The sequence below is a fragment of the Drosophila serrata genome, unplaced genomic scaffold (genome assembly GCF_035046125.1).
Source record: "Drosophila serrata isolate PLE 108 unplaced genomic scaffold, ASM3504612v1 contig_119, whole genome shotgun sequence".
In the NCBI taxonomy this organism is placed as follows: Eukaryota; Metazoa; Arthropoda; class Insecta; order Diptera; family Drosophilidae; genus Drosophila; species Drosophila serrata.
The window spans coordinates 129,620-149,371 of record NW_028257017.1 but is presented as its reverse complement, the minus strand read 5'-3'; the positions used below and the strand labels follow the sequence as shown (position 1 = coordinate 149,371).

General features: G+C 45.2%; 3 protein-coding genes across 3 annotated transcripts in view; 2 read left to right on the top strand and 1 right to left on the bottom strand.

Annotated features, from left to right (window-relative positions):
- Window positions 1-500: 500 nt before the first annotated feature.
- LOC110188079 (uncharacterized) lies at window positions 501-9,859 on the top strand. The gene is made up of 6 exons (XM_020957630.2): window positions 501-555; window positions 2,732-3,747; window positions 3,859-6,646; window positions 6,732-6,856; window positions 6,989-7,992; window positions 8,060-9,859. The coding sequence occupies exons 3-6, from the start codon at window positions 5,405-5,407 to the stop codon at window positions 8,836-8,838; spliced, it is 3,150 nt and encodes a 1,049-aa protein (XP_020813289.2). The 5' UTR covers window positions 501-555; window positions 2,732-3,747; window positions 3,859-5,404; the 3' UTR covers window positions 8,839-9,859.
- LOC147644675 (uncharacterized) lies at window positions 2,942-5,367 on the top strand. Its single transcript, XM_086825980.1, has 2 exons — window positions 2,942-3,589; window positions 3,859-5,367. Exons 1-2 carry the CDS (start codon window positions 2,942-2,944, stop codon window positions 5,365-5,367), a joined length of 2,157 nt encoding a protein of 718 aa, XP_086682106.1.
- A 255-nt stretch (window positions 9,860-10,114) lies between the features above and the next one.
- The window catches only part of qin (tudor domain-containing protein qin), a 67,351-nt gene continuing 57,713 nt past the window's right edge, over window positions 10,115-19,752 (bottom strand). Inside the window, exons 4-10 of the mRNA XM_086825969.1 lie at window positions 15,703-15,906; window positions 15,479-15,630; window positions 14,685-15,410; window positions 14,483-14,623; window positions 13,520-13,977; window positions 11,053-13,466; window positions 10,115-10,997 (exon numbers count right to left, since the gene is read on the bottom strand). Coding sequence (XP_086682095.1) covers window positions 10,287-10,997; window positions 11,053-13,466; window positions 13,520-13,977; window positions 14,483-14,623; window positions 14,685-15,410; window positions 15,479-15,630; window positions 15,703-15,906 — 4,806 coding nt within the window. The 3' untranslated portion in view covers window positions 10,115-10,286. The remainder of the gene's footprint in view (window positions 10,998-11,052; window positions 13,467-13,519; window positions 13,978-14,482; window positions 14,624-14,684; window positions 15,411-15,478; window positions 15,631-15,702; window positions 15,907-19,752) is intronic.

Here is a 19,752-nt window from a genome sequence, read left to right as displayed (position 1 = left end):
TAGAATATAATTTGATATAATTATGTTTATTAAAACTCAATTCAAGCCAATTGAAACTCTTCATCAATACCAAAGCAAATTTTTTATAAATTTTAATAAATGGACTTACGAGATTTTCGCTTAAAACAATATTAAAATTGAATAAAGTTAAATTTAAGATTAAAACAATTTATGTGTAAATACGACACTTTACATGCATAGATCAAGATCAAGCTATGCGAAAAAGAAAATTTTTGGGAAATTGGTCAACATCAACTAAAAGAAGTTTAAATGTGCATCGTTGTGCATATACTTTTGACTACCAATAAAGACTATATTTGAGAGTAAACATTGTAATGCGCCCTGCACTGCTTTATAAAAAGAAGTTAAATTTTTTTATAATTATATTTATAATTATTTAACTTTAAAATAATACAAAATGTGTATTTCGAAAAACAAATACCTAGCGTCTAGCCTGGAAGTGAAGTTATCGATGTATCGCCACTTTGAAACACATCGCTATCGTTATCGTTAATTTTGCAGCTCTACTGGTGTTGTAATTTTTCTTGTCGCAAGGTGAAAACGATTTAAACGGTTTTAAACCAGTGAAAAGTGTACCAAAATGCTTGATTTGCACGAGAAATTGTAGTTGAAGGAGGCCTGTATCCATTTTCGTAGCGGTAGTAGTGAAAATACGGCCCAAGGGCAACAAAAACGTGCTTGAAAATTTTACTTTGTGTGTAGCCGAGGCACTCGCACTCATACACACGTACGCGCACGCACTCCAACACACGCTCGCACACAACACACACACACAGAGGAAGATAAACGCAGCGATGGCCTCGCAGTCGTACTCGCACATATAAAAGCTCGCTTGTATATTGGAGAAGGAGTGCACAAAGCAGAAGACGAGAGGAAAGATTTCTGTGTCATTGAACGAGGCGACGACGAGAAAGAGAGCCAGGAGTCCTACTCCTCTCCAGCGGCTGCAGGTGCATACTCTTTTCAAGGATAACCCCACACATCTATAGGGGCTCTCTCCCAGAGCAGCTCGTCTGCTCTCTACCTCTGTCTCTCTCACTCTCTTCTCCCTCGATCGATACTGGTAATTAGCTGGCGTCCTCTCCTCGTGGATTGTCGTTCGTTCCATGGACGAAATCGATTCCAATGGGTGACGAACAAAAGCGGAAATATGTGCATTTTTAAATCGCGTGTGCGTCTGTGTAATAATAAGCATAATAAGCACAAATAGCAGTGAAAAGCGTTAAAAAAATAAAGAAAAAAATCAGACAATAAGTGGCAAGATCAGCAACATTAAAACACACACACACACAAGCTTACGCTGGCAGACACACGCACAGTGGAAAAAGGTTTGCTGTTGGAATTAACATTTAGCTTGAACCCGAAATTAAATGCAACGCACTTTCTGTTCTTTTATGTTTTTTGTTCGGTGTTTGTGTGTGTGTGCTTAGGTGTAGGTGTTGCGATTGTGTGTGAGCGGTGTGTGCGAGTGTGCCGGTGTGTGTGAGTGTGTAACCTATGCAAAGGAAAAATCAATAGCAACAGACGTAGACATTTGTTTGCCGCTGTTTATACACGATGTACATGTGCAGCCCTCCCATCATCCTGTCCTGCTCTCATCTTTGCCCATCTCCGTCAGGACGAGCAACCCTTGCAGAGCCCAAGTTCAGCCAGTTAGCCAGCCGACCCAAAAATAATAAAAAGCAAAAAAGCTAGCAAATAAAGTACTATAAATAAAAGCAAGAGTTGGCTGAACCAGCAGCGGCAGCAGCAAAAGGCGAAACAAAAAGAGCCAATAACTCGTCATCGGGCTGGGTCGTTGCCTCCGCTTCCGATATTTCCTGTGACTCTTGCGAGTCGCCCTTTTCCAGCGAATAAAAAAGCTGCTCCAGAAGTGGTCGCCCTCCTCTCGGGGCCGGCATTCCAATCCGCCATTGCTCAAAGTTTCCCACTTGGCGATTAATGACCATTCCACTAATGATATTCCACGGCATCCTTATCCTTCATTTACAATTTAGCAGTACAAGGATAATGCCATTCGTTAGTTATTTATCCTTATTACCAAGAAAACAAACTTAGATTCTGAATCCTAAAACTAATTAATTGTGTGCGAGTCAGAATTAGAGTAAAAGAATATGAAAAAATTCTCCATGAATATTTGCGCTGTTCTGATTATTTCAAAATTCTAATTTCCAAGTAAAATATTATATCGTCCAATATCATGAACTGTTTTCTCTGTTTTGTACACTCAAATCTTGCAACTAATAATTCTTTTCAATTATTCAAAACAATAATTAATTTCAAATTTACTAAATTCTAAATAGTGGTTTTGATAAAAACTTATTAAAAAGTAACCATAGTTAGTATAACAATTTTAATAGTTTATTAAATAATAAAACAGTAATAAGAATTTCAAAGAAAATGGTTTCTTCTGACCTAAATATTTAAAATATAAAGAATATGATACCAGATTTGATCATTTAATAGTTAGTATTCCCTTCCATTCCACCCCCCCACACCCTCAAAGTTTTATTGGCTTTGGTGAAGGCCCAGTTTGTGTGAAGATTACGCTTCACGCATTCCTCGGATAACCGAACGGCGCATTCTTCGTGTATCAGCTTACCTACCGGAGGCACTGATATCAGAGCGCGGATTAGAGCTCTGGGGCAGGCGGCACCGCGAACGTCTGGCATTCACATACTGACATTCCTTTTCCCATTCTCCATTGCAGCTTGCCAGAGTCGGATCACCAGAGGATTGAGCACGATGGCCGCTACACCAATTGAACACACTGTTTTATGACTCTGAGCGGCAGCCCATCCAGAGATCCGTCGCACTAGAGAGCGAAGGTAGCCATCCAGGGAGCAGGAGCAGCCAGAGAGAGATCCGCAGAGGAGCAGCTACCGAGAGAGCGAGACAAAGGTCAATCCAAAGCGCCAAAATGGTCGACAACAGCGTCCAGTGCCCCGTGTGCACCTTGTACCTGCACGCGGGAATGAATCTCTCCGATCACCTGGAGACCCATCCCAAAGAGCAGGTGATCAAGGCGCTGGTCCAGATGACGATTGCCGGTAGCGGCGGCAACAACAGCATGGGCAGCGCCCTGGCGGCCGCTATGATGGCAGGAGGCTCTGGAGGCGGTGGGTCTGATGGCGGAGAAGCCAGCATGGCAGATGAGAAGACCGCCTTTACATTGTCATCACCAAGTGGCGATGTAAAACCAGTTGTGGCCACCAGCCCGCCAGCGATGTCCAAAACCATATCAGCTGTAATGCCCGTAGTGCCGACAGCACCGCCGTTGCCGCCGCTCTCCTCCGCCAACGCGGCACCCTCCTGCACATCCCCTTCTGCAAGTAGCAGCACCAGCAGCAGCAGCAGCAATCTGAGCAATCCACCGATGAAAGCACTGAAATGCTCACCGCCCACGACTGAGGCGCGAGCCAACACATCCGCACATCCCACCATAAGCAGCGTGTCCACACTGTACCAGTCGTCGCTGGTCGCTCCGGATTATCGCTTCAATCACCAGCAGCAGCATCAGCAGTCCGGCTTTGGGCGTGGTGTTGCTGGCACCAACGCAACCACGCTGGTAATACCGCAGGTTGCGCAGCAGCACTTCCTCGCCAGCCATCAGCAGCAGCCGCACTTTACCCATCAGCAGCAGCAGCAGCAGCACAACAGCAGCATCAGCAGTCTCCTCTAAAGTTTACCTACGCCACCGCTTTGCCGCCGCCACCACCGCTGCAGGTGAGTTTTGCCTGTTATAAAATAAGACAGCAACCTATTTCATAAATTAATTAATTTAAGTCACAACCATACTAATATAATAATAATAATTCGGACTCCCTCCAATTGCAGCTCTTTACGCAGCAACAGCCGACGGCAGCTTCAGGCCAGCTGCAGCCGCAGCCTCACCAGAAACCACCTCCCGCCTATGGAGCCGCCATCAGTCAAATACGATCTCAGCACAACCAAATCAAGCAGCAGCCACATCAACAGCAGCTGCATCAGCAGTCACAGCCACCCCAAATGAGCGGGCAGCACAACCTATCCCTGGCACCACCGACACCAACAACAGCTCCTTCGATATCAGCTGCAGGTGGAAAGCAACCCAGCAAGGCGCATTCGGAAGTATTCCTGAATCCCCCACCACCACCGCCGCCACAACAGGCAACGGCACCGATCCATAGCCTGGGGCAACATCAGCAGAATCATCAGAGCCACCCACAGTCTCATCCTCATTCCCATTTGCAGCATCAGACCCACCAGCAGCAGTTGGCCCCATCGCCATCCTTAAGATTGCAGCATCAGCAGTCACTGAGCATGCAGACTTACGGTTCGGGTTTGAGCAGCAACTGTAGCTCCAACTCTGGACCAGCCGCTGCACCTGGTAGTCGCAGCAATCGGCAAACTAACTCACCTTTCGGAGCACTGCTCAACGCAGCGGCCGCTGTGGCCTGCGCCTCGCCAGCCTCGACCAACGCCTGTTCGTCGGTGCTGCGCTTTGCGGAATCACCGGTGGCCCACTATCTGGAGCGTGAGAATGGTGACTTTATTGTCCAGGAGACGCCCAAGCATATTGTGGAGTGTGTGGAGAAGGAGGACGGTGAGTTCTCTGTGATCGAGCGCATTTACCAATCCCCGCCGAGTGTCCTGCACATACACGATGACGATGAAGATGAAGAGGACGAGGAAGAAGAGGAGGAGGACGACGGCAAAGCTCAGCCAGAGGAGGAGGTAGACGGAGACGATGAGCGGGAGGAGAATAGCCGCAGTTGCAGTCGCAGCCGGAATATGAATAAGACAACGAAAAAATCGCGAAAGGCCAAGCCCAAGCGAAGCACCAAGCGCGTCGGGGACGAGTTTATTAGCAGTGGCTGCGAGAGTGAGCAGGAAACGGAGCGCAAGCCCGACTCGCTATCCACGACATCAACAACTGCACCTGCGCTTTGCACAGGTCCCTCTACCAGTTCTGCGGCTGCAGAATCCGCTGCTGCCACGTCCAGCAATCTGACGGATACCCATTCCAATTCGGCCTCCAATTCCGCCTCGAACTCCACCTCGACCACGACGAAGTCCAAGAAGAATCGGATTACAGTGCTCAGCGATGTGCCGCTCAATATGAATGAGTACCTCGATTTGATGGGCAACATTGTGGCCTCCAGTCGCATTGGGGCAGGACGTCCCTTTGCCGCTGCAGTTCCCATTCCCTTCGTCAAGGTGGAGAAGGAGGAGCCCCTGGACGAGTACGACGACAACGAGGCAGCGCAGCAGCTAGAGCAGAAGCCCAGCTTGGAGCATGGCACTACCAGCGTCATTCGCATGGCCAGCACAGTGACAGCGACAGCAACGACACCCGTCGGCTGAAGAGGCACCCGTCGAGGATCCCAACGAGCCGCCGCTCATGAAGGTCGAGGTGGAGCCCAACACGATGCTGCTACCGCAGCGCTTCTCCACTCCTGCCCAGAGTCGCGGACCCAAGAAATTAGTCATCAAACCAAAGGCAACCGCATCTGCACCAGCGACAGCAATGGCTACGGCGACGGAGACGACAACAAAAAAGACTGACACCTCTCCATCTTCCTCTTCCAGCAGCAACGCATCCATATCAAGAGATCTGGGGCAGGTGCAGGTAAAAAGTGAGACTCCGGAGGCTCCGGCGGCAAACAGCAGCAGCAGCAGCATTTTGGAGAAGCACCTAACTACCAACCGCAACCAGGCCCAGCACCACCATTCGGCGGTCAACGATGACGATGCCCGGGTGCTGCTGGAGTTTGCCAACTCCAAGCAGCCGCCACCGCTGGCAGCGTCCAGTACCACGTTCGTGGTGAATGCCAGTACGGGATTCCCATCGGCAGGATCCGTTTTCGCAAGCAGCAGCACCACCATCAGCTCCAAGGCGGCGCTAAAGCCTGGCGATGAATATATTCTGCCGGACAACACAAACCTGGAGGTAGATGAGATTGTGATATCCTCGTCGTCTTCCTACGCCTCCTCAGCGGCCCAGTTGCAGGCAGGTCTGCAGCCGCCGGACTTTAACTTCCTTTACCAACAGACCACCAGCACGGTCACCACGGCAACCTATCCTTTCAATGCCTTCTCCAGGCAGCACCAGCAGCAGCAACAGCATGGTGCAAGCGATGCCACCAATGCAGCTACTTTGGCCTCCTCTTCCAGCAATTCCATGGACCACGACTCGATGAATGCCTCGTTCCGTGTGGCCAAGACGCAGTCGCTGCAGTGGTACCAGCAGGAACAGGAGAACGATCCACAGAACCAGGCAGAAGGAGCTGGAGCGTCGGGAGTGTCCTCCAACCATAGCCACACGGATGTGGTTAGTCACCAGCCCACCAACTTCAATGCCGCCTTGGCGGCCGTCGATTGCTGCAGCGTTGCAGCCACGCTGGACGAGGAAGCAAAGTATTTGGACTTGGACACCTGCAAGCGGGAGCAGCTAAGCAGCAGCAGCAACCTACCGTCAGCCTCCGCCTCCACATCCACCACCTCATCCTCGTTCGCCGGTGCTGGCACGGAGAGCAGTTTGGTGGGTGGCCTCAACATTCGTACCGATGAAAAGATGCCCGCCAAGGGTGAGATCTCCGAGCAGGAGAGCAACTGTGACATCGAAAACTCCTGGAGTGAATCGGTAAGTAGAACCGCTTTACGGTCTTTCGGGTTATAAATTTATTTATTTAATATGTATTTTATTATTATTTCTATTATTTGTACAGGTTTATGGGGACATTTCGCAGCGTTACTTTAGGAACCAATTCTCTGGAGGCTACAACCCTGACTGGCGGCAGGACTATTACCCGGCTCAGGATCTCAGCGGCGCTCAGCAGAGGGAGCATAAGCGGTAAGAAGAATTTCCGATTTCACAGAGAGTGACACCATCGTTACCTTTAAGTTTTTATTCTCATTCATTATGCATAACTGTATGATTAATTGAAATGTGAAAAAATAATGATTCCTCTTCAAACAATTGCAGCTTCGACTTCAATGCGATTGATGATGAGGCCTCATCTAGCTCTAGGAAGAGCCAGCTAACGGATATCGTCCCAACTGTGGCCACCTCCTCCACTTCCACGTCATCGGCTTTGCTGGCAGGACCACCAATAGCTTCGACATCTAGGGCTGCCGCTGAAGCGGCAGCGGAGGCGGCGGCTGCTCTCGCCCAGCGAAAAACACATCGCCGTAAGCTTTACAAGTGCCCCCATTGCGATACCATCTACGAGAAGCTCAAGGAGCGGAATGCCCACATGATTAGCGACCATAACTATGTGCGTCAAAATCGACGGCTCATCTGTACCCAGCCGCAGGTCAGTGAACCGATGCTGCCTCAGCAGCATCATGCCCAGTTGCTGCTGCAAGCGGATGAGGCTCTGCAGGAGGACTCAAAGGATGGCATTGTGAAGATTAAGCAGGAGCAGTGTACGGAGAAACCTGAAGTCGAGCAAATGCGCCACGCCAGTTCAGCTGATCTGCTGTCGGATGTGAAGGACTCTGAGCTCCTGGGCATCGGCGGCGAGGGCGATGCTGATTTAGACGGCGATTTTAAGCCACCTAGCCAGCTATTCGAGAAGTCGTCCCCACTGCCGCCGCTGGCCATGACAACGCCGGCTGCAAAGCTGGCGGCGCTTTATCGCATGCTTATCGCCTACAATGAATCGAAGCTGGGCCAGGAGCGCAACAACCTCAGCGAACTGGAGCAGAAGGCCATGGAGAAGTCGATCTTCCTGTGCTATGTCTGCCGGACTGACTTCCCCTCCGTTAAGCTTTATGACGCCCATCTCACCGAGCATCCGGCCGAGTGTTTCACCTGCGGCAAGAAGTTCTACCGCTGGAAGAACTTCTCCCTGCATCTGAAGCGGCATCTGGGCTGGAAGGAGTTCGGCTGTTACGTGTGCGATAAGAAGTTCGTGGTGCGGAGCGCCCTCGTCGAGCACATGCGGATGCACACGGGCCAGACGCCGCTTAAGTGCAAGATATGCGGTATGTATACTAATCTAACATACACAGAAGCATTTACTAACTCAAACTCTATTTGTCGAATGCTCAGGTAAAAAGTTCAAGCGCTACTCGAATCTGACGCAGCACCGCAAGAGGCACACCAAGGTGATGGTGCGGAAGAAGGAGTACGTGTGCCACTGTGGCGAGGTTCTGCCCTCAAAGGCGCGTTTCCTCTGGCACAAGGAGACGCACGACCTGAAGCCGAAATGCTGCCCTTATTGCTGTGACCGATTTGTACACGCCAACTCGCTGCGCCGCCACATCCGGCTGGCGCACTCAGACAAGTTTGACTACGCCGAGCCGATGGAGTGCCCCATGTGCAAGCAGATCTTCGCCAAGACATCGATCAAGGCCCACATGGCGACGCACTCGACGGAGCCGCAGTACGACTGCGCCATCTGCAACAAGAGCTTCTCCACTAAATGGAATCTCAAGATCCACTCGTGGGTCCACGCCAATCGGACGGCCAAGCCCTTCAAGTGCGAGTACTGCCCGAAGGCGTTTGTGCGCGAGTTAGACTTCAAGAACCACATCAACGCGCACAAGCAGATCAAGCCGTACACGTGCGAGTACTGCGGTTGCAAGTTCATCCGCAAGTACAATTACATGCGGCACCGCCGCGAGCACCACGGCACCAAGAAGTTTACCTGCGACCAATGCGACAAGTCCTTCCATCGGCACTACTATCTGATCGAGCACCGGCGCATGCATACCGGCGAGCGACCTTTCACCTGCACCATTTGCGGCAAGAGCTCCACCACCAAGACCAACCACAACAAGCATCTGAAGATCCATCACTCGCGCGACCCGTTCACCGTGGAGGTCTAAGAGCTAAGAGGAGGGAGTGGGTTGGTAATCAAACTAAAGTTTAATATAATCATTAATCTAGGTAGCTGTTCATTGACTCTTCTCTGTGTGTAATAATGTGTGTCTGTGGTTATAACGACAAATGAAAACAAAACAACAAATTAGTATTACTTATCGAACTATATGCGAATGCCAACTCTTGTTGAAAGAGCAGACGAGAAACAACAATTATCACAATAATTACATTTTACTAATCATACATTTTTGGATGTGGTTTAAGATCGTAACGTAGCTAAATGTGAAAGTGTTCCTCTCTCTTTCCCATATCCACCTCTTCCTCAGCCGCTTTAATCCCATTTAGGTTATAGATTTATTTAGCGAAATGGCGTGCATACCTAGTTCAGTGCAATATACATCGATTAATTACTACTATATATGCCACGATATAATTTTAATTTTTATTTCCGTAGTTCTTAGTTCGCATTAAGCCTATTATTTGATGTACGCATGCGTGCTAGTTAATCTAAGTTAGCCACAATTGGTTTTAACACCTTTCGAGCACATTCTAAGCGAAGGACACACACATTACGCAGACAAACAAAACGAAGACCCATCTGAGAAACTTGTTATATAATTTGTATTTTTCTAATTGAACAACAGCAATCGAACGTAAGCGAACACAACTGTCATATTGGGATAAACAATTTCGATGTACGTAGCGTATTTTCATTTATAGTAGTTGCAACTTCTCTAGGCTATATTTAAAGAAAAAACAAAGATTGTTTCAATGGTTTAATGCAGCAATTAGTTAAAATTTCTAGCATTAAGTGAACACAACATTAAGTATAAATGAAATTTCATAATACATACATGCATTCAAGCATTATTATAATAATAATAATAACGAAAACAAACAAATGAAAACAAAAACAATTTTAAAATATTTACAACTTACAATACAAAAATTTCAATGAGAACTAATGGAAAGAAACAACCATTCTATGGAGGAAATAAATTCAATTTATGTATAATTACAAAACAATTATGGATTTCAATCTAGTATATTTTATTTCTTACCGTTGGCCGGAGGGTGGAATTAATAAAGTCGATATCTGAATTTGAAATCAGACTCAAGCTGCCTATTGAATGGATAAGCATCAACAGCCGAGTCAATCTAGACATGTTCTTCCGTTTCTACGCAAACTTGTCCCACTTTTGGATACATCATATCGGATTTTTTCTCTAGAATTAGTTAACTTACTGTTTATACGGTAAAATTAAGAAAGATGTATCCAAATATATTATAACTAAATTTTGTATTATTTATTAATAGAAGAAATTGAATCGGAAATAATACTGATACATATTCAATTATGTAAGATAATATAATGAATGAAATTAAAGCGCGCATTTTCTAAACGCTGATAACGGATATAATAGGATCATATTTTTTGTAACTTCTTGCTACTTTAGTTCTTTTTCTTGGGTATTAACATTCGACTATCGATAAGCGACTGATAGACCAGCTTCCTTTTGTGCCTGTTCTCAAACAGTTCCACCTCGATGAGATCATACTCGCCGGCGTCAGAATGGGGGCTTTTGTTAACATGGAAATTGAAAGGATAGTGGACTCGGGCATAGACCCGCGGATAGTTGCAGAGGCAATCTCGTAGACAATGGCGCACTTTCTGGTCCTCAATGTTCCGGTTCCTCTTCACGCCGTGCAACTTGACGCGGAAGGAGCGCAGCGGAAAGATGTACAATTGGTTGGGCATCTCCTTAAGGTGTGTGTACGGCACCTGCTCGGTATCGTGAAAATCAATATAGAATACGGTGGCCAGCTGAGTGCTATCCTGGATCTCCTTAACAATGCCCCGATACCATCGCTTATCCTTTGAGTAGCAGGCCAGGCACAAGTCGTTCGCCTTGGGACTCGAGAGGGCATTCGCCTCTTTGATCAAAAGACTCGTTTCCTTGTCCAGACTTAGTTCGTGCTTGGTAAATTCGGTGAGATACGGAGCTATCTGCAGCTCTATAGCGGAGAGCACATTGTCCACGCTGCACTCGAACTCCCTGATGCCATTGGGAAGACTGAGCGTCTTGAAGCTGTTGCTGCCATCAAAGTAAGATCTCTGCGAAGATGTGTCCTTTGGCGAGAAGGAAACATTTTTTTTCATTTCCTGTGCAGAAAAGAAAGAAGATAAATGGAATTCGAATCTAGTATCCCACACTCACCTTATGGCGCAGTTCAATGCGTCGTTGCAATTGATAAAACGATGAAACGTTGAGCGGCTCCAATTCCATTTCATCGCTGGTGGTATCGCTGGTGGTAACGCCGGTGGTATCGGTGGATTCTTCGCCATCAATATCGATGTCCATTTCGTAAACAGCACAATCTGTGTTCTTCTCGTCCTCATCGTCTTCAATTTTGAATCCTTTTGTCTGACGCTCTCCAGAACGTCCGTCTGAGTCGCCGAAATCGTAGCTGTTGCTGAGGTGCATCTCCTGTGCTGCCTGCTCGCAATCGAAATCCTGGTCGTTTTCAAAGCGATTCACCTCCTCGCTGTTAACCATATACTTCTTCTTAGCCAGCGGCTGGTGTAAAGACAAATTGGTTTCGTTTCTACGATGAGGCTTTTCCAATTTGCCAAAGGTACTGAACGCCGGGAATGCCTCTTGTTGTGAAGTGGATTTCTTAGTGCTGCTCTGTTGGGGGCTTTCCGTTGGAATTGCAATACCTGAGTCAATCATCATGGTGGCTATGTCTACGTTTCCCACCTTGATTTGGCAGGTGGGCAGGGTACTGGCCCCTACCCCCTTGGGCTCCACCACACGCACACTGCTTAGCTTCATGACCAGATGGTGATGCATCGTATCCATCTGCTTCACTGTATACTTTCCGTTCTTTGGTCGAACCCCGTCAATGCTAACTAGCCAGCACATGGCATTCAATTGCGGGAAGGGAGCATATGGCAGCATTTCGTCTGCCTTGACCTTTTCCAAGTTACCATAGTCCACATAGTAAACCGTGTACTGATCATGCTTGTTTCGCGGACTCTGTACTATGCCGCGATAGAGCAGGCCGTCCATGTGATAGGTGGCCAGCACCGGTTGGCCCACCTCGTAGGCGTAGGATCGATTCTCTTCCTGCTGCTTCTCCATCAATGGTTTGTAGTGTTGCTCCAGCAGCGTTCGGATGTGCTCCAAGTAGGGTTTGTCGCTACCCAAGCTCAAATAGATGCTTCCCTCGTAGTTCACGTTCGTGGCAATGGCCGTGAAGATGGTCTTGTCGCACTTGCGTGGAGTCGTCCAACCAGCAGGTGGTACAGTTTGTCCAGTCGTTACTTGGTCCTTCGCCAAATCATGGAGCAGTTCAATTGGTGGCATATCCTCATTGTACACGAAGCCCGTCTGCACTATGGGCGCATCGATCCGACTACAAACGTTGGTGGATTTATCAATCCTATTCACCCAGGATTGTATTGCCTTCATGTCCCTGGCGGTAGTGGTGCCGCGAGAGGAAATGCTGGCATTGTCCATCATCAGCTGTTGGTTATCGTTTATATTCTTCGTGGCCAAGTTCGCCTTTAAGAGTTTCTTGTTTATATTCACAAATTTGATACGAGCGGGCGAAAAGGGTCCGGGGACCACGGTACGCGAGCCCCAGACAATCACGCTCTGAGACTTATCCGTAGAACCCTGACTCATCAAATAGACCTGATCGTAGTGCTGCAGCTGATCCTTAAAGAAATCAATGGCCTCGGAGCTCCACTCGGTGCCCACAGCTTGGACGCCGTGTAAATGGCATCGATAGGCGCTGCTGGAAACTCTCAAATTGGGCTCGTCTATTTTGGTTATGCAGTTCGGGGGCACATCCTCTACCACCTGGCCGAAATCCCGCAAGAGGACATGGTAGCGGCAAGATGAACTGACGTTCGTTACCACGCCTCGATGCCAAAGGGTGTCCAAGTCGGACTGAGCCTGGACTTTGACAAAGCACATATCGCCCACTTTCCAATCGGTCCGGGGCACCTGCTCCTTACATATGGCTTCCGCCGCCGTCTGCACAGTCTTTTGCAGGTGTTCGATTTGCGACAGAAACTGGGGCAGGGTGACATAGAACTCATGCGGATGCCGGATGTAGAGAACTTTCACTTTTACCCGCTTGTTGCGGTCCTCATCTTCTGCCTCCGGCTCACGAAAGGGTGTCAGCTCCATCGCCTTCACCCTCTGCCGATCGAGAAATCGGCGGGTGTCGGCATCAAGGAGCATTGATCTTTGCAAAACACTTTGTGTGTTCGTGAAAATTCGGCTGCTCTCCCCACTGGATGTACAATGTCCTTGGGCGACCATTTGGACGGCAACGTTTGTTGTCTCAGAACCGCGCGTGTATCTCAGCGCCACATAGACCACATCGTCGGTGAAGTTGATCACTTCTATGTGCAACTTGGGATTCGAGGTGAGCTGCTTAAAGAAGGCCGTTGCCTCTGGAGTCCACACATAGGACAAATTTTGCAGGGTCTCTACATCCGCCAAGCGGCACCTGATTGTTCGCTCCGGTTCCCAGAACTCAGATGGCAGCACGAATAATTTGTCCCAGAACATTTTCTGGCAGGGGCCATCGTCCACCAGGCGGACAAGAACGTATCCTATAACGAATAATTTTATATTAAAGTTTATTTCTTGAAGAGGTAACACTCACCATCGAACAGTATCTCCTCGATGCTAGCGCGTTTCCATTGGCCATCACTTAACTGCACCACGCAGCCAAGATGCAGGCGTCCTAGAAAGATGTGCTCCAGCGTGCTGAGGTTCAGGAAATCCATATATCTTTGCAGCTTGCTCTGCTTCAGGCACCGCTCACCCTCAAGGTCGTGGCGCATCACATAAAACTCTTGCGGATGCTCCACATGCACCATTTGGATCATGAACACATCTCCAATCTGAAGTTTTGGTCTGGGCAGACGGAGATTGTTCGGTGCGTCTTGCTGCAATAATTTCAGGACAACGGCCGGAGGACGTCCGCACCGAGATCGGGCTAAGCCAGAGTATAAAAAAGACTTGCATATCGAGATGTTAGTGTTGTAATTTTTGGTGATCAGATCCACCTCGTGGAGACCATGGGACAGAGCCTTTTTGACGATCAGGTGAACGGAATTGCTGCAAGTAAGGAAGATGGTTTAGAGGTGAAACGAAAGGGATTTTTATACACATATCGCGAGAGAAAACCTTGAAAAATATATATAAGTGTTGATATGTATAGAATTTAACGTTCCAATACAAAAAAAAAAAACTTCATTTTAAGTAAAAATATGAATTTCAACGATTTACCAAATATTTTACTAAATTTGTTTTCATATTATATTGTTCCAATATATCAAATATCAATATCAATTTAGCAAAAATATCGTATACTTTGATTGATTACAAAATTGTAAATATCGAATGATATTGAATTTAACGTTAAAATATTGATGTTAACAATTTACCAAAAACTGTATTAAACTTGTGGTCTTTTTCCAATTTTGTTTGTGGGATATATCAAACAGAATATATATTTTTCGCACACTATAGCAAATTTACAATATCTAGTTTCGTGTCAAATGATACAGTACTGATATATATCCTAGAAAAGGAGCACCCTACCCTAGGATGAACCTCTTACTTTTTTACTATCTGCTTCAAATGGGTGATGGCCTCGGGAGCCCACTCCGAATTTGGGCCCAATCCGGGCATAAGCTCACTGAGTCTGCAGTGTACGGCGGAATATGGAATATGGGACAGGTGCTGCGGCATTTCTCGGAATCTGTTTAAAAAATAATGAAATTACTAACCGCAGAAATAAAATGAACTCAATTTATACTCACTGGCTATTGTGCATCTCGACGTAGAGACCAATGTCAGGCAACAAGATCTTGTAGGTGTCCTGTGTGGCCATCTTCTGGCTGACCATGGCCCGATAATAGCGTTTCTGATCTTGGTGAAAGATGATGTAATGCTGGCCCACCACAATCTCCGGGGGATTGCAGTGACCGACTGTAAGAGACTGTGCAAAAGTCTCTAGCTCCTCGCGAACTCGCTGGGCCGCCTGAACGCCCTGTACGTAGAAGTCCTCCGGTGAGTTGATGAAGCGCACTTTTACCAGGACATCGGTTTTAATCCAGTCTACTATTTCAGGACCCCTGGTTGTATTATTGGGCTTGGCAATATCCAAGGCCAAGAAGCTGTCCACAAAGTCCAGCTGATGATGATTCCTTTGCTGAAAACTATCGATTATGCCCGCAATAGAGTTGATGCTTGACTTATTTGACTGTCGTCTTTGGGAATTTGACATCGAGTTGAAGTGGTCTTTCTCGCTGAACGGTTGCTGCTGATGCTGCTGCTGTCGAGGTCCGTTGACACTGGACCATGTATCGTTCTCCTTGCCACAACTGGAGCTCAGGGAGAATGTAATGCCTGCGTTGTTGATGCTGGAGATGGTGCTATTACACTCGAAATCGGTCTTAAAGCTGACCTTAATATTGGGATCTATGAATTTACACTTGAACTTTTGTTTAATTATGCTGGGTATATCGATGTGTTCACTATAAATGCTAAAAAGTTATAGAAAATAATTATGATTATCAAATAAAATCTGATATTGAAAAGGTATAAAACTCACCGATAGGGATTTATCTTGATCTGACTTATCTGCACTGTGTTGGGTATCTTCTGGAGATGTTCTTCAACCAGATTGATGATCTCCTCTAGTCGTATATTGTTGGGCACGCCCATTTTGGTCTCTGAACCATTATCCAGATATTGCATCAAGTGCTATCAGCATGGAAAGGGAAATGTTAGTGAGGAAATTGGTATGTACATATATGGGATTACCCGCAAACCCACCTTGATCAATGCTTCGTAGACGCTCAGTGTGCCCATGGCTTCGTTGAGCTCCATTTGGGGCGGCAGACTGGACTCTCGCAACTCCTCGATGACCCGTTGCTCGGCCACCTGAAGCAGCCCGTGCAGGTGGGAGAAGTACTTGGACACACTGGTCAGCGTCTCGGAGGCATAGTCGCTGAGCTTCTGTTTGGCCGCTCGGACCACCTGCCAGAGAGTGGGGGAAATACCAGAAAGCGGTTAGCTGTGGATGATGATAGCCATGCAGATGAATACGCTGTACATTCTAATGATATCGCCGCAGTGCCCACCTAACCCGACCTCACCTATCCACCTTGCCAGGTGAATGGCTTTGCAAGCAATAGAGCGCGCGCGATCCTCTCGAGTTTTAATTGTGGATTTCCCAATCGGAGGCAATCGCTGGTTACCTTCTTCTCAGTGCTGTTAATTTAGCTTATAAACTGGCTTTTCCATCATTAACTATAGTATAGATAATGTTTAAAGATTCAGCATTACAAGAAAATTGTATATTTATTAATTTTGCATTTACTTTTTTATATTTTAGTATATCTATAAACAAATTGAAAAGCTTCAAGCTATTATGACGACTGTGGGAAATCCGGTACTCAAAGCATTGTAATGAAATGAAAAGGAGCCAGGACATGTTAAGTTACATTTTCTCATTAAAAACGTATAAATTACTGAATACTTAAATTAAACAGGGCAGTAGGCAGAAGAAAATGTTGCTAAGAAAATGCTGCGCAACACAGAAATATAGATAAACGTTGCTAAGAACATGGTTAGTAACATTAATTTTTGCTGCCAAGGAAAACGTAGATGTTGCAGAAGTCTAACATAGATAACTAATTTATTGTCTAAAAGTATATATTTGTTATGGATTTTTAGCTAAATATTGTTGGAAACACATAAAGATTAAAAATTAAAATATATTAAATATACAATTATATATATTAATGTATAATGCCTCTGTTTTGAATATGTTTGAACCAGAAAAATAGGTTATACAACCCATAATATCTGAATATCTCTGAACCCAAAGTAAACACTGTAACATCCTCTCTGTTGGTCTCAATTCTCAATCTTCTTCATCGCTATGTCGAGTGGCAATGATCATTATCAAAGACTTTTTGGCGTTAGTTGGGTTTTTCGAAAGTGATTGTAAAAATTACCGAAAAGGCTGACTCGGATCGGATCGGGTTTATGACAGCTGATTTGTAGCAGATGACAGGCAAGTTCGCGCCAACGGGCCACGTTCGTTCTGCCATAAAAGGGCATCCACATCCACATCCACATCTGCAGCCATCCATCCATCCAAACAACCATCGAGCGATCCAATCTCAAGAGTTGTCGTGTAAATGAAACCATGTAGGAGCCCCGAATCTGGCACATCATTAAAACGAGACTTTGAGATCGTTTTGTCCGCCGCCTCGGGCGATGCGAGATCAATTCACTTGACCTTGTCAAGGGTTCCGTTTGGGCCAGAGAGCCTAATATATATCTCGACATAGACATATCCATTGTTTACCTTGTCTATCAAAGTCCGCACAGCCCAATTCATATTCACAGCTAACAAACAGTCCTCCGCCAATTAGTTTTAATGGCCACAAAAATACTTTTTTAATAATCCGCAATCGCTGAGCCCATTTTTAAATTATCGCAACCGGCTGACTGACTGACAGAGAGACGGAGAGACTGACTTCCTATACAACAAACATGCTTTTTCTTATTGGCAACATTAAAACAGAACTCTACGAGTGGCCAATAATAGTAGCAATAATATACTTTTGCTTCCTTTTAATTTAACCACAAAATAAGCAAATAATGAGGAATTTTCATTAGACGAATTGCAAACTCTCTTGATTTGCTCCTTAATAAAATATAAGAACAATGTGGTTTTATAATTTATATCAGTTCAGAAAAGTATTATTAGAGCACCGATAAAATGTACACTAGTACATTATAATCGTATAAATTGTGATCTATAATTAAGAAATATTAAAGTAGCCTCCGGCTAATCGTAAAATAACCAAATATCAATCACTTCGTGATGCTTAATAGACGCTCGGACTCAAAACGCTGTCATAACTTGATTTACACAGGTTTAGACAATGATTTAATATAGCTTTGGAGATCATTATCATCGGCAGGAAAACATTTTATAGATCTTTCGGCAGTTCTACTCTAAATTTGTTCATTTTTTTAATAACTAAAACTATTAGTGTTCAATTAAAGTTAAATAAAAGGTAAGTAAAGTAAAGTAAAATAAAGTAAATAACAAATGTGATTATTAAACGCAGTTTTTAAATTGGAGTGAACATAAATTTTTGTTTAATAAACTCTGCGGTGAATAAGCCCAGACGGACAGTCAGAGTTGGTAAGTCGGTTCATTTTGGCCAGTTTATCAATTACAGACAATCGGACGCTCGGCCGGACACGCAATTTGGTGGCGTTTTGTGCCGCCTCGTTAGCCAGCTTTTCGACTTCGTAATGCCCCAGCCCCAGCCCCAGAAGCCATAACTGACTAACTGACTGCCTGACTGTCTTGGCTTTTGCCATTAATAATTGTTTCTCGCTTTATATAATACATAATTTGTGTACGCTTTTCTTGTATTTATTTTTGCAATTAACCACGGGGAAGTAGTGACCGGCGACCAACAGAGGTTTCTGCACGCGGCGGCCAGCTAATGTGATTATGATTTATGTGGGAGGCCTTGAGGAACTGCCTACCGCCATCACCCATTGGATTGGAGCGATCTGACCGATCTGACCGATCTGACCGATCTGCGACCGATTTGACTGACTGCTGGCAGCAGCCGCAGTTTGGATTCATCTGGACAAGGCTAATTGCGAATGCTGGTCGACATGGCACGGGCACCAAATAAATCAGCGCCTCCCCTCGCTCTCTCTCTCTCTAGCTCCTACTTGGCGTCTCCATTAAATCCGTTTAAATGCAAGACCAGGCCAAAACCAGAAAGAAGACTCTTGGTGGAGCCGAAGAAGAAGCCTCGGCCAAGTCACATTCTGTGACAGCTAAAGACTTCCAATGCAAGGTCAACTGCAAAACTGTCTGCATTCAAGAATGCGCTTGGCTTTTGGCACTGACAGAAATAGTTGCTTATAAATATTATTAACAATTGGTGTATATATCTTTGTTTATTATGAAAGGTTCTTTAAAAGAAAATCGATTGTATTTTATATATAAAATTTAAAACATTTTATAACATATACAAATTTAAAAGGAGTTATTAGACAATAGATTAAGCTTTGCATGCTGAGCTTTTTGCAACATTAATGTGTTGCCAATACTAGTAGGTCTTGCTGAACACATTCCTAGCAACATTTTTCTAGCAATCTTTTCTTGTGCACTCATTCTTGTTAGACATACGTTTTTATATCGAATTACCAAATTATTTAATTTAGCTATCTTCTCATTAAAAGCAAAAAAGCTTTGCATGCTGAGCCTTTTGCAACATCAATGTGTTGCCAGCACCAATAAGTGTTGCTCAACACATTCCTAGCAACATTTTTGCAGCAACCTTTTCTTGTGCACTCATTCTTGTTAGATATACGTTTTTTTATTGAAGTACCAAATAATTTAATGCATAATTAAAAATGTTTTAGTTATATTTTTACTTAACGCGGCAATCTTTGTATTATATGATGTAGTTTTTATATATTGATCATTTATTTATATTTTATTATACATTGATCCATGATCATACGTCGATGATGTACGCAAAAATCTGGTATCCCGGGAGATGATCATTTATGTATTTAAAACGTGTCTCTGGTTAAATTTTTATATAATGATCTTTGGTGATCTTGAAGTGTCCAAGTCATCAATTGTGCATTTAAAATCAAGCTGAACTAGACCTCAAGTTCAGCTAAAACCCTTGTCTATAAGAAACTCTATACATATAAAATTGATTTTTTTAATGTTTATATTTATATAAAAACTGTTTGATTTAAGCAGACAGCTTGGGAAAATTATTTTTGTTAAAACAAATTGAAAAGACTTTCCATCTTATGTTT